At 43.3% G+C, this 16651-nt stretch overlaps 1 protein-coding gene across 2 annotated transcripts in view; it reads left to right on the plus strand.

Annotated features, from left to right (window-relative positions):
• Positions 1-16651, plus strand: part of SEC23B (SEC23 homolog B, COPII coat complex component) — a 46909-nt gene that overhangs the window by 12934 nt on the left and 17324 nt on the right. For both annotated transcript variants that reach the window (XM_059134127.1, XM_059134128.1), the window contains exons 10-15: positions 3402-3525; positions 4724-4804; positions 9760-9849; positions 10796-10902; positions 12791-12944; positions 14943-15020. In XM_059134127.1, the coding sequence (XP_058990110.1) occupies positions 3402-3525; positions 4724-4804; positions 9760-9849; positions 10796-10902; positions 12791-12944; positions 14943-15020 (634 nt within the window). The remainder of the gene's footprint in view (positions 1-3401; positions 3526-4723; positions 4805-9759; positions 9850-10795; positions 10903-12790; positions 12945-14942; positions 15021-16651) is intronic.

Consider the following 16651-nt stretch of genomic DNA (forward strand, 5'->3'; position numbering starts at 1 on the left):
CAGCATGGCGGGTGCACACCAGGGCATGCGTAGCGCCCAAGTCCATATCATGCATGCAGGCCACAGCGGAGGGCTGTTGTTCTCAAAGCATAGTGGGGCCTCGCCAGCAACCTTAAGGGCTTCCAGGCATGGGTGAGAACTGTATCTCCTTGGGCCTTGCCCCAGACTTGCTGAATCAGAGTGTAAGGATGCAGCCCCAATAGTCAGCTTTCATACGCTGTCCAGGGTGTTCTGGTGCACATGAGTGTGAGAACTGCTGCACCACTTGTCTGAGGCAGGCTGCATGCCAGACTCTCCCAAGGAGCTTTACTGTTGGTTTACTTTTTTATTTCTATTTTTAAAATGTCAATATTTGTTTTTCGTTTACTTAAGTAGGCTCAATGTGGAGCCCTGCCAGGGAGCTTTAAAAGCTACTTTAGCTCCGAGTCTTGTTCCTCAGTGATTCCCAAGTAGTTAGCTTGGGGTGTGAGCATTTGTTAACCTTCCCTGGGTGTTTCTAACGTGCCACTGGTGTGGTTGAATATAGGCAGCACCAGCCCCATGTGAGAGCTTGTAAGGAATGTAGCATCTTAGTTTTTTTTTTTTTTTTATTTGACAGACAGAGATCACAAGTAGGCAGAGAGGCAGGCAGAGAGAGAGAGGGCGAAGCAGGCTCCCCGCTGAGCAGAGAACCCAAGGCAGGGCTTGATCCCAGGACCCTGAGATCATGACCAGAGCTGAAGGCAGAGGCTTAACCCACTGAGCCACCCAGGCACCCCAAAGCCTGCATTTGAATAAGATCCAGGAGACTTGCATAAAACATGTTGAGAAGTGCTGGGGTAGAGCCATGGGTATTCCTGAGATTCTGCATTTCTAACAAGCTCCTGTGTATCGCTGCTGGTCCTCACTGAATAACAAAGGGCATGTAGAAGGTAGAATGTGAGTCACTTAATGCAGTCCCAGAAAGCCACAGATGTGTTAGGTGACCGAGTCCCAAATGACACTGATGGAGCTATACCAGTGAGCCACATTTAACAAGAGGAATTCCCACCAGTATCCTCCAGGATCTCTTGTCTTAGAGCATCCATGGAAAGGCCTCACTGCTTTTGTGAACATCCCCGAGTTTACATGCGTGTGTGTGTGTGCGTCCACATGCACATGTGCACATGTCTCTGATGGAAAGGGACCATCACTTCTATCAGATTCTCGGAGAGGTCTTTGATCCCTGAATAACTTTATAGTTAGGTCACATAATCTGTTGCACAAGTATAGTATCAGGGAAATGTGTTAGCAAGGACATTAAAAAGTCTCAGAGGTTTTAGTTTTGGCTCAGTGTGAGCCAGCCATTTAGGATGACTTCCAGAAAAGGCAAGGTGATCATAGGCTGTGTTACAGGAATTGGTTATCTTCAAAGAAGATCATAGTCTTGGTTTCCTTGGTGCCAGATGCACCCAGGTTATATCATCTGCCATTCTGAGCATTTCAATTTCAAAGGGATTTATAGAGGAACTGGGGGTGTTCAAAGGCAAGTGGTAAGAGTGGTGGAGAGTACTTGAAACTGTGTCATAAGGAGAATGATTGAAGGATCTAGAAAAGATACCACTGAAGACAGATGGGCGCGAGATCTATATTCAACAATTGAAGCCTTCTTCTGTGGAAAGGGTGTTAGATTTGTTCGCTGTGTATATGACCAAACGGGAAAACTAGACCTAGCTGTGGGAGCTGCTGGGAAATAGAATTTCACCCAGTATGAAGAAAGGCTGCCACTGGAGGGCGTGCGCTCCTGATGCAGGAGGAGTTCAAATCTAATCTGGCTGATAACTTGGCAGGTATGTTGTAGAGGGTTGGTGTGAGTTGGGATTAGATTTGTGTGATGCAACAGAGGTTGGCAGCCAGAGCTGGAATATTGATTTCATCTTCATTGGGGCTGAGGCCCTTCCTGTGCTGCTCATGCAGGTCAGAGTGGTAACTGGGCTCTCACTGTGTTTGAGCAGCAGGAAGGAGGAAGAGTCAGAGAAAGACATGTGCCTTCCCATGAGAATGGCCCCCACAAATCACAACGGCCATTTCCAATAAACAAAGCTAAGTTACATGGCTACGTGCAAGGCAGGCTTGGAAATGTAGACTTTTTCTAGGGAACCATGGAAGCCATGACCAAGGAAGGGGCAGAAAGGGTGGACATTTAGGGCCAGAATCATCTCTGTCCCTGAAGGAGCCAGGCACTCTCAGATAACTGGACCTGTCTTGATCCTATCTTGGATCTTGTGTTCTGCCCAGTTCTGAAGTCCTGTTTGATGATTGATGGCTGGACGCATAACTTGCATCATGCTGTGTTTATCTGCCCCAGCACATGAACTGTGGAGATTCTGAACAGTGTTTCCCTCTAACGTCAAAAAGGCTTGAAAAAGTTATTCCTACACTAGAAAGAGATAATTCACATAAAGCCAAAGATTTCAATGTTTTGAGGCAGTGAATTAATCTGAAAAGGATTTCCCACAGGCTTTGGTATTTCCCCTACCAGAGAACAGTGAGGGGAGCCGGACACATTTTCTCGGTAGATACAACCCATTAAGCCTGTGGGCTTATCAGTGAACAGTTCTTTTGTTTTCTTTCTTTCTTTGGAAATAATTACAGATTCACAAGAAATTGCAAAAATAGTATAGAGAGGTCTGTGCATACGCTTCATGTAGCAGCTCCCAGCGGTAGCATCTTAAAAAAAATGTAGTGCAGTGTCTGCACTACAACCAGGAACTGACATTGGTATGATATGGTATGATATGATGAACTCTATTACAGGCCATTCCGGGATTTCACCAGTTTGTATGGGCACTGATTTTTTTAACATGTAGGTATGCATCATATGAGACTGTCTCATCATCAATTTGTGTAACCACCACTGTGGTAAAGATTTGGAATTGTTGCTTTGTTTAAAGATTTTGTTTATTTGACATAGAGACATTAGAGAGGGAACAGAAGAAGGGGAGTGGGAGAGGGAGAAGCAGGCTTCCTGCTGAGCAGAGAGCCTGATTCGGGACTTGATCCTATGACCCTGGAATCTTGATCTGAGCCAAAGGCAGACACTTAACGACTGAGCCACCCAGGCGCCCCAAGAATTAGAACTGTTCTAAGAGGTCCTATCTTTTTTGTCTTTTTTTCTTTCTTTCTTTTTCTTTTCTGGTGGTTTTATTTAAGCACGGGGCGGGGGGGCAGGACCCATGGGCAGAAAGAGCTCTCTTTGATGTCTTGAAAATACTGTCTTTCCTGATTCTGCATTGAACTTGCTGTTCCTGGTTTAAGTTAATATCACCTTCATGGATGTTGTTTTTTTTCCCCCTTTTTTAAAGTTCTGTTTGCTAACACCAGGGAAGCATCCGAATGGCTTTCAGTCATCCTAAATGTTCACTTTCTTCTTTCTTTCCTAGAGGCCACATGGTGATGGGAGACTCTTTCAACACTTCTCTCTTCAAGCAGACATTCCAAAGAATTTTTAGTAAAGATTTCAATGGAGATTTCCGCATGGCATTTGGTGCTACTTTGGAAGTGAAGGTACAATAGCTTTCTGACACTTTCATGAAAGACTAGTTTTCTTACTTAGAAGTCAGACTTGTACAAGCCTTACCTTGCTGGACATGGGCATCTAAAGGTAAATTAAAAGGTTCCCAGCAAAATAGTTTAAGAAGGTATATTGATTCTGTCTCTTTGTTACTTGAAGTTGACTTGTATATTAATTAATGTTCTAAACAAAGTAGTCTCTGATTGCCTTGCAGGCTCTGCTCTGTCTTGCTGTAGGACAGCAGGCCTAAGAATTAGTGGTGGGCTGAGGCCACATGGTGTTGAGTCCCCCCAAACCCCACCGCTGGCAGTATAGGCCACCATATTCACAGAACCATGTTTATATTTAGCACCTCCTGCAGACTAGCCAGAGTACTTGAAAATAAGTACAGCACTGTGCGTTTGGGTCTTGTTTTTTTCTTGTAGGGACTAAAGGCCCTGCACACTTTATTCTGAGTCATTGAGAAAACATTAGAAGGAGCTGTTACATAAAGGGATTCGGATTATTACTTTGAGAGTTAAAGATAATCATTGAATCATTTAGATTAAACTTTAAGCAGTCTTCTCAGATTTTGAGTTTTTTTTTTTTTTTTTTTTTTTTTTTAAGTTGAAGAGGAATAGACTTTAGTGAATGAAGATTTTTAAATCTAAGTATATTGGCCTTGTCATTATGTTGGAGCTTATGAATTAAGCATTTTTAAAACAACATAAAACAGTATATTCACTGATGAGAAACTATGATTATGACTGAGTATATGGGATTGGAAAAAAAATGTATTGTTGCTAGAATTTCACCAGGTGTATAATAATTTTAGAAGTGAGGGGGTGCCTCACTGGCTCAGTCAGAAGAGCATGAGACTCTTAATCTCAGGGTTGTGAGTTTGAGCTCCATACTGGGTATAGAGATTACTTAAATAAATAAGCTTAAAAAAAGAAGTAAATTCAAAGGTGAGAGTTGAAAATACAGTATCTTTGGAACAAAGTTAATTCAATTTAAAGGAGGATTTTACTAAAGTTTGCATTTGGTTATTGTGGGCATGGAAAAGTTTGTAAGAGCATGATCCATGTAGGATTTCTTTTTGGTGGAATGATAACATTGCCATATTTTACCCATAAATTTTCATGGTGTCTTTTGAGAGAGGGTGGTTTTCAGTGAATTTTACCTTCACATGCTTGTGTATTTCCATTTTAGACCTCTCGGGAACTGAAAGTTGCAGGAGCCATTGGTCCTTGTGTGTCTCTGAATGTGAAAGGACCATGTGTGTCAGAAAATGTAAGGAAAACTCTTATCATCCTCACCTCCTGTGCCCCAGGATTTAACCCATTATAACCCATTCAAAATGTCAGAGCAGAGTGATCTTACCTCGTGTCACCTGTTGGGATGTGTCTGTTGGTGAAGGGAGAAGGGTCAACTCTTACGACCACAACTCTGAGAGGCAGTGTCCTGTCTGTCCATCTGTGTAAAGGGTCAGAGGGTGGTTCAGAGGGGTCAGGTGTCTTGCTTTCTGGGTCAGCTGATAGGGATGAGCTAGAGCCCAGGTTCCCCTGAACCCCCATCATTGTCTGGGTCTCTGTGCCAGTGAGCCACAATGTATTCTGTTTAACAAGGCAAGTATTCAGCAAGAACCTTCAGGAATAAACCTCTGTGCTTGTTGCCCTTAGAGGTGATACCTTTGTCTCACTTCTCAGAGACCATTTTGAGTTGGTTGGGCATGAATGACACTGTTGTATATGCAGATAGCTATGTTCTTTGGGTAACAAAATTTTGAGGATATGTGAATGAAGTAAAGTTACGGTGAGGTAGCTTTGCCGGTGGCTCGCTTCCTCTGCTTATACTTTAGCTTTGAGGAGATAAACCACTGGGTCCAGTGAGGCCTATCCAGGGTGGTTCTGGACTGGGGTTGTCTCATTCCTGTCCTTCCCTCCCTTGTTGTCCTTGTCAATGAGACGGTGGTCTGTAGAGCCAGACGTGAATACGGGGGCACAGATCTACCCCTGCCGGTCTTGTGTCCGGACATGGTATTTACTTGCTCTGGGATTCAGCATCATTATCTGGGAAGTGGGGATAGGAACAGTACCTCACTTGGCAGTGCTGTTGGGAGGGCTGAAGGAGTAAGTTCAGGTAAACTGCTCAGAAGAGCCCCTGGCACAATGGAGGCTCTCGCTGGATTTCAAATTTCACATCCTCACTTTGTCTTCGTCAGCAGTGAACGTTCACTTAGTGACTACTTTGATTACCCTTTTGATGAAGTTGCCAGAGGCAAACTGATTTGAGAATATTCCTGTAATCCCTTGGGCGAGACAGGTGGCTGCCCCAAAGCCCATCTGAGGAGTTACCCATTACCCCGGTGTATCAAAGGACTGGTACCCCTAATTCCTGGCAGGGCTTCGTAAGCCTGCTCAGTTCCAAAATATGTTCCATACACTTAAAAATCTGCCTTAGAAGGTAATTTTATAAATCAGTATATGAGCTGATTAGCTGTTCTAAGATCTGGTAGGGATCAGCCATGAGATTTTGGGAGGGGGCTTAGAGGATGCAAAGGGGGTAGGAATACAATTCAATATACAGAGAAGCTTAAAGAAGAGTGTAAGGAGTTCAGTATTTGCACCACTTAGAGTCTGCACTTGTCAACATTTAGTCATTCTCGCTGTCCTCTTTCTTTGCAATATTTGCTTTGTCCATCTGGTCATCATCTGTCTGCCAGGTTCACGTTATTGTACTTCACAGAACCTTGGAACAGCAAGCTGCAGAGGTCACGACACTTAGCCTTTCAGTCTGCATCTTCTAAAATTAAGGATATTCGCCTACTGTGACATTATAGCAAACCTAAGAAAACAGTAATTCACTAATATCATCTGTGGCTAGTCATAGTCTTTCTCTGCTTTAACCCCAAATACCCTTTGTAGCTGTTTCCGCCCCCTCCCCCCAACTAGTAACTGCACCTAGCATTATATAGTCTTAGTCTTTTTAAATCTGGAACAGTCTTCTGTTCTACAGGGTTTTTTGCTTTTTTGTTTGTTGACAGTGATTTGTGCCAAGCATCTGTGTCTTCCGCAATAGAGTATTGCAAATTCTTAGTGTATCTGATTGTTTCCTTGTGGTGGTGGTGAGTTGGTTTCTATCCTCCCTGTGTTTTTTGTAAAGTGAAAGATAGATTAGCGATTAGGTTCGGGTTAGACCTTTTGTCCACCATGGTTCCTGAGTGATCTTACACCTCGTGTGTTTCTTCAGGAGGGACTTCTGTCTGGTCATGTGTTTGTGGTGCTGAGTTAGACTGTCCTATGTCTTTCTGTTATAAGGGCATGTTTCCTTTTTGTCATTCGCAAGAGATCTGTTGAACAAGATTGTAGCAAAATATGAATATCTTGTTTGCCAGCATCCTTTGTTTAAGCATCCATTGATTATCCTTACTCGAATCATTATTTTTTTGGGGATTATAAAATGGTGATTTCCTGATTTTGTCTTCATACTTACTCTGGTAAAGACAGGGTAAATGCTTCCATAAGGAGTTTGTGTATTAGTGAGAAAATGTATTTTCAGGGCTCTGCAGAGATTGTGGCCCCTTCAGGCTTTGGTGCTTATAGAACAGGAAAAATTTTCTTTTTCTTCTACCCATCTTGATCTCATTGGCTGGGCCCTGCAAATGGGCCTGACAAAAGACAGGTTTCACATGAGAAAAAATTCACACATGCATTGCACATAGACACATCACGTGTGCATTCTCAGTAAGGAGCAACTCAGAGGGGTGGTTAGAACTTGGGATTACGTGGCATCTTAACAAAAGAACAGTAAATCTGGGGATGCCTGGGTGGCTCAGTGGGTTAAAGCCTCTGCCTTCAGCTCAGGTCGTAATTCCAGGGTCCTGGGATCGAGCCCTGCATCGGGCTCTCTGTTCGGCGGAGAGCCTGTTTCGTTTCTCTCTGCCTGCCTCTCTGCCTACTTGTGATCTCTGTCTGTCAAATAAATAAATAAACTCTTATAAAAAAAAAAAAAAGAACAGTAAATCTGTAGAAAAGTGACAAGACATAGGAAAGTCACTTTGAGCTTCTGGGGGTGACACCTTGTGGAAAAGCAGGTAGATGGGGATAGATGGGGGAGCTAATGGAAGAGAAGAGTTGGTCTTCATGAGTTTGTTGTATAGACTCTTCTTGTACAATCTCTGGGCTGATAAGCATCTAGAGTTGTTTTTGGTGATTGAGAATCATCCTGCCCTTCTTGGTAGGGAGAGGGCAGGGAGTTTTCTTATGTCTGCTGTTTTTAAATTACCTTCAGCTTAAAATAATCCTGTTGTCAGAGTGGCATATTTTGTGATGGCATACACCAAACCCCTCAACTTGAATCTTCAACAGGTTTCATATTATAAAAATTGAGTTGGTTGGGCGCCTGGGTGGCTCAGTTGGTTGAGTGACTGACTCTTGATCTCGCCTCAGGTCATGATCTCAGGGTCATGGGATTGAGCCCTAATCAGGTTCCATGCTTGGTGGGGAGTCTGCTTGAGATTCTCCCTCTCCCTCTCCTCCTCCACCTGCTTATTTGCATGCTCTCTGCCCCCTCCCCCACCCTTTCTCCCTTCTCTCAAATAAATAAATCTTAAAAAACTGAGTTGGCGGTATGGAGAAGGGATCAATCAGGAGAAGGGATTGGCAAGTCAAAAATAGGAGGCATGCAAGCTCCTTTTGCTTCTTTACCATTTTCCCTGGGTGTGGCCCTTCACCTTCCAGCAGGTGTTACCTGCTGCTTTTAGAAAAGGCCACTAAAAGGGAAGGTGGACATGCATAAATCCGTCCATTTAACTATCTTTCTTCGGAAATACTGATGAAACGGTGTCCTCTCCACTTTCCACCTTAGAGCTGCTCAGTGATTTCAACTAAGAATCTTCCCTTTGCCCTCTGACCATCTCCTTCCTGAGACTGCTGGTTCTTTGGCTGGGTACAAAGGCTCCTGGCAGGCTTCATAGAGGCCAGAGTGGCTTCAGTCAGCTCTGCTCAGTGGACTACACAGTTTGGGTGGTGTACAATTCAGAGTTGTACAAAAGAATAGGACCCTCTTAAATGCATACTCACATAACTTACTGAAAAGCATGGTATTTTGCATTTTGTTGAGTGTTAAAATGGGTAATATTGTCTCTAGAACAATAAAGGGTTTATTTCAGAATCTAACAATCTTCTTGGTTGACAGTTAATTCTAGGTACTTTTGACACCTGCAGCCCTTTCTTCTCGATGTCATACATAAAACAGTAACACTCTTCACATTTTAGTGAACTTCATTCATCATTGGAGGTGCTTCAACTGGTCAATAAAAGGCAGCCCTTATACCACTAAAATCCCAGTTCTCTTACAGAAAATTTATATGTAGCTTGGCATAAAGGAATCGGTTTGAAAATTAATATTAGTAGCTGACATTCCGTAACTATTCTTTTTTTTTAAGATTTTATTTATTTGGGACAGAGAGAGAAAGAGAGAGAGAACATGAGTGGGGGGCAGAGGGAGAGGGAGGAACAGGTTCCCCGCTGAGCAATGAGCCCAGCGTGGGACCTGTTTCCAGGACCCTGTGATCATGGCCCAAGCTGAAGGCAGAAATTTAACCAAGTGAGCCACCCAGGCCCCCCTCCTCTTATTCTAATAATAATAGTGAAACTTTTCAAGCTAAGCAGATAGTTCTGTCTCTTCTAGTATTTGCTTCTTCCCCACCCCTGACTTGATTCTTTCAGCTAACTTCAGTATTTTGTTCCACGTGTGTGTAGAGAGAGAAAAAGAGAGAGTGCACTTTCTTGGTGATAAAATGGAAATTGGTCAGAGTTCAAATATAAAAAGCTTAACTTTGGGATGCCAAGGTAGCTTAGTCAGTTGAACTTCCAACTCTTGGATTCAGCGCAGGTCATGATCACAACGTTGTGAGATCAAGCCCTGTGTGGGGGGATCTGCACTCAGCAGGGACTCTGCTTGAGATTTTCTCTCTCCTTCTGCCCCTCCCCGCACTCACTCTTGCTTGCTCTTTCTCAAAGAAATAAATCTAAAAAGAAAAAAAAGCTTAATTTTAGAGTCCTATAATAAATCCTAGCTCTTATTCTGGCTTATAATTATACTTTTTTAAGTTAAATTTAAATTTTCATTTGGAATGAGATCTTCCAAGTAGCTTACTGTTCTCAGAGTCCATACTTTTCAGCAGCAGTTAACCATAGAAGTAGCTTTTTTGTTTTTGTTTTAATTCCTCTTTTCACCCCTAGGAACTTGGTGTAGGTGGCACAAGTCAGTGGAAAATCTGTGGCCTGGATCCCACATCTACACTTGGCATCTACTTTGAAGTTGTCAATCAGGTAAGTTGGATTTCTTCCTGAGTATTCATGTCTCAGTGTTCTGTTTTCTGATTTCTTACTGACTGGTGGCCTCTGGTTTCTTTCTGTGTGGACTGATGCTACTTCGGGCTTGTGTTTGCCTGATACCAGTCCAGCATGATCTTCCTTTCTCCTTTCAGGGTTTGGTCAGAGTTAGATAGCATATTGCTTTCATCACTTAAATTGTTGGACTGATAAGCTCATCAGAAGGGGAATGGCTTTTACCAGCCACCATAATGTTTGTGAAGTTTTGAAAGTGTCAGTTTTTCCCCCAGTATTTGATTTTTTAAAATCCTAATTTATAGGAAAATGAAAAGAATTTTACAGCAAATACTTGTACACCTACCACTCAGATACTGTAGTTAAAGTTTACTGTATTTACTTTGCCACATATCTATTTATTCATCAATTAATCTTATTTTTGATGCTTTTTTTTTTTTTTTTTTTTTTTTAAGAGGGGTTGTGAGGGAGGGGCAGAGGAAGAGGGAGAAAGAATCCCAAGCAGGGTCCATGCCCAGCGCAGAGCCCTACCTGGGGCTTGATCTCATGACCCTGAGATCATGACCTGAGCTGAAATCAGGAGTCAGATGCTTAACCGACTGAGTCACTCAGGTGTACCTTATTTTTGACGCATTTTAAATCAAATTGCACTCTTCAGTGTCTTTCATCCCTAAATACTTTACCATGTGTATCACTCACTTGAATTTATTAATAATCTGAATATGGTTCCTTTTTTAAAATTTTTTTTTTTGAGGTAAAAGTTATGTATGGTGAAATGCCCAGATTTTAAGTGTACCATTCAGAATGCATCAAGAACGGTGTTGTTAACACTGTGTCAGTCGTTTTAGGAAGAGCACAATGGGCTCTGTGACCATCTGTGTTTGAGTCATGCCTCTAACAGTAACTGTGTGTGGCCTGTGTCCTGCAGCACAACGCTCCAGTCCCTCAAGGAGGCAGAGGTGCCATCCAGTTTGTCACACAGTATCAACACTCCAGCACCCAGAGACGCATCCGTGTAACCACCATTGCCAGAAAGTGAGCAGTCCTGGTTTTCTTTCTGTTGAGCCCTCAGTGTTTTCCCTTTGAAGAGATAATTTAGCATCTCTTGGTTTATCTTTGTAATTCCATTGAATGGTTCTCACCAATCCTGACTGACTCATTTGATCAGAGAAGGAGACAGAGGAAGAGGATTACTGGCCAACCTAATTAGGCCTACAGGTACTCTCCTGGAAGAATCCTCTTTTGGTAGGAATAAGTTCATTAAAAATTAATTTTCATTATAGTCAGATAAGTAACCCATAAATACATCCTTCTTGTAAAAGATACAAACAACTCAAAAGTATATAAAGAATGGGTCCCTTTACCTGCTCTCCCCAGAGGTGTAATGCTGTTACTGCATGGGTGTTTATCACGGGCCCATTTCCATGGAGTTCTGTACCATATGTTTGTATAACATGCATGTGTGGCTTCTTATTTTTGGCATATCTGTAAATTTTTCTCGGTAATCAGTCAGGGATATCTTCTGTATCAGTATGTACTAGCTGCTCCTTCTCTGTAGTGGCTGTTACAGCGTTGCATGGTTTGGATGGGATGTGTCATTTCTCTCTTAAAAAGAGATTTCAGGTCCTACCTTCCTTCCAGAAGGGCTGCTATCATGTGTTTAGGTTTTTGTGTATCCTGAGTATTTCTTTCCAGCCACTTCATAGAAGTAGAATTCTGTATCCTGCAAAACTACTCTTTTTTTTTTTTTTTTTTTTTTTAAAGATTTTATTTATTTATTTATTTATTTATTTTAAAGATTTCATTTATTTATTTGTCAGAGAGAGAGAGCACAAGCAGAGGCAGAGGGAGAGGGAAAAGCAGGCTCCCTGCCAAGCAAGCAGCCTGATGTGGGACTCGATCCCAGGATGCTGGGATCATGACCTGAGCCAAAGTCAGCCGCTTAACCAACTGAGCCATCCAGGCGTCTCTAAAACTACTCTTATAAGAAGTGAATTTTTGTTTTCCCCAATAGTGTAAGGAGAGTGTCCTATTTCTGCACTAATAATATTATCGATCTTTAACATGCTAATATAGAGCAGTTTGCCACTTTTATATGGATTTTTCTGTTTATTAATGGGTTGAACACTTTTCATATTTATTGGCCATGTATATTTCTTCTGTGGTAGCCTTTTCCCATTTTGTAAAACCTATTTCTTTGTCTTGTTCACTGACTTGCAGGAACTTTTTATGTATTCTGGATATGATTATTGTTTGTGGTTCATATCTGTTCATGGCCTGTCTGTTGACTTTCAGTTTTGTTCATAGTGTCTTAATCTGTCTTGAAAACTTTCATATATATGCTGATTCTTTCTACCATGGATATGATGTGGAAATTCATTTTTTGAATTTGTAAACATACAGATTTTTGCAAGATTGACCTGGAGGAAGGAACTGGAGACTTGGTTACCTCTAGGGTATCTACTCTCATGCTATCTTGTAGAATTTTGGGAAGTTCTCTGTAATTTTTCCTTTGCCTTTTTTTTTTTTTTTTTTAAAGATTTTATTTATTTATTTGACAGACAGAGATCACAAGTAGGCAGAGAGGCCAGCTGGGGTTGGTGGGGGAAGCAGACTCCCTGCTGAGCAGAGAACCTGATGCAGGGCTCAATCCCAGGACCCTGAGATCAAGACCTGAACTGAAGGCAAAGGCTTAACCTGCTGAGCTACCGAGGCACACCTTTCCTTTGCTCTTAAAGCCTTCAGAGATCGAATGAGGGTAAATGAAAACATGTAAAACTCCTGTGATTCCTTACTGATGTTGCAGTTTGAATCTATGTTGCCTTAGATGAGGGAGTAGGACTTAGGTTTCTTTATCTTATCGGAAAGCTGGCTTTCTGGTCTCTCCTGAGTGTAAGCGTAGCACTGATTCTGGACTTGTCAGTTGGGCAGATGCACAGAGCCAGCTCAGGCACATAGAAGCGGCATTTGACCAGGAGGCCGCGGCAGTCTTGATGGCTCGGCTGGGAGTGTTCCGCGCAGAGTCGGAGGAGGGACCTGATGTGCTCCGGTGGCTGGACCGACAGCTCATCCGACTGGTGAGTTGGGAACTGTGGCACCAGCTTCAGTCGTAGTCTCTGCTCTGTGTTTGAGAAGAGAACACTGGCACATACACCTGTCATTTCATACAGTCAGTCAACAAGCACTTTGTGTTGCTTACCTTACGCCAAATGCTGAATGTTCTGGGAGTGATGTAAGAGAGGGTTATAGGTGCATTTTCCCCTGGAGGACTTACATTACCATGAGAAAGAAACAACACACACAGGACATTTAGAGGAAGATGCAAATCTGTGTACAGTAAAGGTTGATTTAGATGAGTCCCTTTGAGTGCTGTGGTTCTATATTTCGTTTGCAGATCTTAGGGATTTTTTTTAGCAATAGGGATCCGTGGCCCAGTGAATGTGGAGATGCCTCATATGTTATTTTGGGTCTAATCAAGAGAGAGAAAAACCATGCAGTGATTTAAACAGGGGAAGCATGAACAAGCTTGTGGGACATGGCTATGCGTTTGTTTATGTGGGGCAGCTGGAGAGACCATGGGAGCACAGGTTAGTGGGGAGAAGTAGTGAAGGTGTGGCTTAATTTTAGAATGCTTCATTTTATTTATGAAGTTATTTTAATGTGTGTCATTGAAATGTTAACATACAGTGTAACTGTAGTTTCATGTGCACTGCAGTGATTGAACAATTCCATTGGAAAGCCTTGCTTTTAAAGTTAAATCACTGCTTAGGTGTGATTCCCAAGCAGGGGCCTGCCATCAGCATGATACTTGTGTTTACATTTACCATTACTGTGTGAGATAACCAGGGGAGTGAAAGGCTACTGATAGGGGGACCAGTGGAGGATTCTGGAGGCTCAAGAGAGCTGATACCAGGGTGGTGGTAGGACATTTGGAGGGGGGAGCAAGTTTGGAATCAGGGTGTATGCTGAAAGAGGAATTGATAAAACTTGCTCAAACAATGTGGAATCAAAAACCAAAAAATTAACTTTGACTTAAGTTTTGAGTGTGGGTGACTGCAAAGATGATGGAAAGAGAAAAGAACTGGAAGATGGCAAAGGGTGGAGGGAGGCATAATTTTTTTTTTAATAATTAGTTGTAGTAATAAATAGTTGAATAGTAATAATAGTAATAAATAGTTGAATAAATAGTTGAATTTACTTTATTCATGAACTTGTGAAAGTACGTGTGAGGGAAGCTGTTCTATAGTTGGGTGGAAGTCCCCACAGGAGCTAAGGTTAGAGGCAGCACTGGACAGGGGCAGTGGGCGAGGGGCAAACTTATATGACATCGGTCTGGTTCTCCTGTTACTTGTAGCTGAAGCAGTGAGGATGGGAGCAAGCAGCTGAGAACTAGCCTCCCAAGAAACCCATAGTTAGGACAAAGGGAGATGAAGGGCTGTGGAACAAGACAGAGAAGGATCAGTTGGAGAGGAAAAATAGGTGCTATGTTAGCGGCTGGAAGAGAATTTCACAGACTTTGGGGGAGTCACTTGACCTGGGGTACTGGGGAGTCCAGGAAGGTGAGAGCCATACCAGGTCATCGGACTTGGTAGGAGAGAGTAAAGATGGGCTTTCTTTCAATGGCGGAGGGTTCAGTTCTCTATTGGCCGGAGGAGATGTGTGAAACAAAGAGGAAATAAAAGCAGAAGAGAAAATTCAGAAATTTGTCTTTGAAGGAAGGAAGAAAATTGAGCTATAGTGTCACAGACTTAGGGGCTTTCTTTATGGAAGAGGTGCCCAAGAGAGCTCCTTGAACTACTGACCCATCAGAGCAGTCCTCCAGCAGCATCGCCTAGGAGCTGGTTAGAAATGCAGGCTCTCCAGATCTGCGGAATCAGAATCTATGTTTAGCATCACCCTGTATGATGGGTCTGCCCAGCTGTGCTTGAGAAGTGCTGGTCCGGGACCCTCAGTAAGTCAAAGTTGAGATTGGAGTGTAGCTCTTCTGTTGCAAGGATTTTTCCAGGTGACACTGAATGGACTTTTTTCTCTCTCTTTCTCTCTGTTTTTTCTTTTTTGCTGTTTTCTTTCAACAGTGTCAGAAGTTTGGACAGTATAACAAAGAAGATCCCACTTCTTTTAGGTTATCAGATTCCTTCTCTCTGTATCCTCAGGTAAGTAATAGGTATTTTTTTTTTTTTTTTTTTTTTAAAAGATTTATTTATTTATTTATTTGACAGAGAGAAACCACAAGTAGGCAGAGAGGCAGGCAGAGAGAGAGAGAGAGAGAGGAGGAAGCAGGCTCCCTGCTGAGCAGAGAGCCCGATGCGGGACTCGATCCCAGGACCCTGAGATCATGACCTGAGCCGAAGGCAGCGGCTTAACCACTGAGCCACCCAGGCGCCCAAGTAATAGGTATTTTTTTAAGTAACTAGAGAAGAATGAATTGTGATAGAAATGAAACTGCTCTCAGGCTGAAGTGAAGACTTGGTGGGTTTTGAGACTCCCATCTATAGGTGATGAAGGTTGTTCAGTTAAGGACAGATACTGTGTCTGTGTGTGAGACTGTGCCTCAGCCCTATAGAAGACAGAGATGACACACAGAGAGAAGATAGTGGCTCCCCAACTCCCATGAAGAGGCAAAACAGGGTTGTTGCTGAAGGCCACAGCAGAATCTCATCGGTAGAAGTTCTGGGCCGGCAGCTACCTCAGTGGTCACTCAAGCAAAAGAAGCACACGTGAAGGGGAATATTACAAAATGAGGCCACAGATAATGGCAAATATTTAATGATACCTGTGTAGTGACAGTGTAAGTAACTGCACTGCACATGAACCAGCCACTTGGGAGGCATCAGACAGTGAAAGGAGGGACGGAAGTGGACACGGCATGAAGCTGCCGTCAGGAATCTGTATTTACCTCTCCTGATGTCCACCCTCGTCTATAAATGAGGAGGCTGGAGCTGGACTCGGCAGATGGTTGTGAGGATGGCCAGCTGAGGTGGAGGATGTGGTCCGCAGGGCCAGGCGCCTGGGAAGCACTTGGTCACTGTGGGCCCGCTCCACAGCTGGGGCCCATGACTCTCAGGTGGCCTTCATGGGTGCAGCTTTCCTGGAGCCAGAAGCAGAGCCAACTCTTTTCCCTTCCCTCAGAGATGCCTTAATGAGGAATAGGTAGAGAGCAGCAAACTTTCATCGTTAAATAAATTTCTGAGCACTCAGATATCCTAGTAGGTATTATCCTTTTGATTACTCAGTTTGGAAAGTGGACACAAGTTTCAGGCATGCTGTTGTATAGCTTGGACTCTTTAGGGTTAAAAGGGGGCCTTAGAGGTCACTTCACTTGACCCCCTGGAGGGTTTTGTGGTCCCTGACACCCACCCCTGTGGCGTTAGGGCATTCTAGCCTGCTCAGTGTTGCAGAGGGCGCCCTGGGCCTGCCAGAGTTCACGCGGAGTTCCACCCACTAGCTCTGCCACTGCTGATCCCCTCCAGGGGATCCCCTCCCCGAACCCTCATGCATGTTGGTTTCCTCTTTACAAGGATAGAACGGGTCTGAAGAAGTGGTTTCTCATCTCTTTAAAGTTATGGAATCCTTTCTTTGAGAGGAGTCCCTAAGAAGCCAGCATCTAAGCAGATAGACTTGATCTGCTCTGGTTGTGCCAACGTGCCACCCTTAGCACGGGGTGCTGCCGGAGCACCCTCCCCTGCCCCCGATCTTGGGCCCAAAGGATCTGATGAGATTGAAGAGCACAGTTGGAAAATCTCTGAATGAGGTGGCTTGTAAGATTCCTTTTGTCGAGACATCT

This window comes from Mustela lutreola, chromosome 9 (assembly GCF_030435805.1).
Source record: "Mustela lutreola isolate mMusLut2 chromosome 9, mMusLut2.pri, whole genome shotgun sequence".
NCBI classification, from domain to species: Eukaryota; Metazoa; Chordata; class Mammalia; order Carnivora; family Mustelidae; genus Mustela; species Mustela lutreola.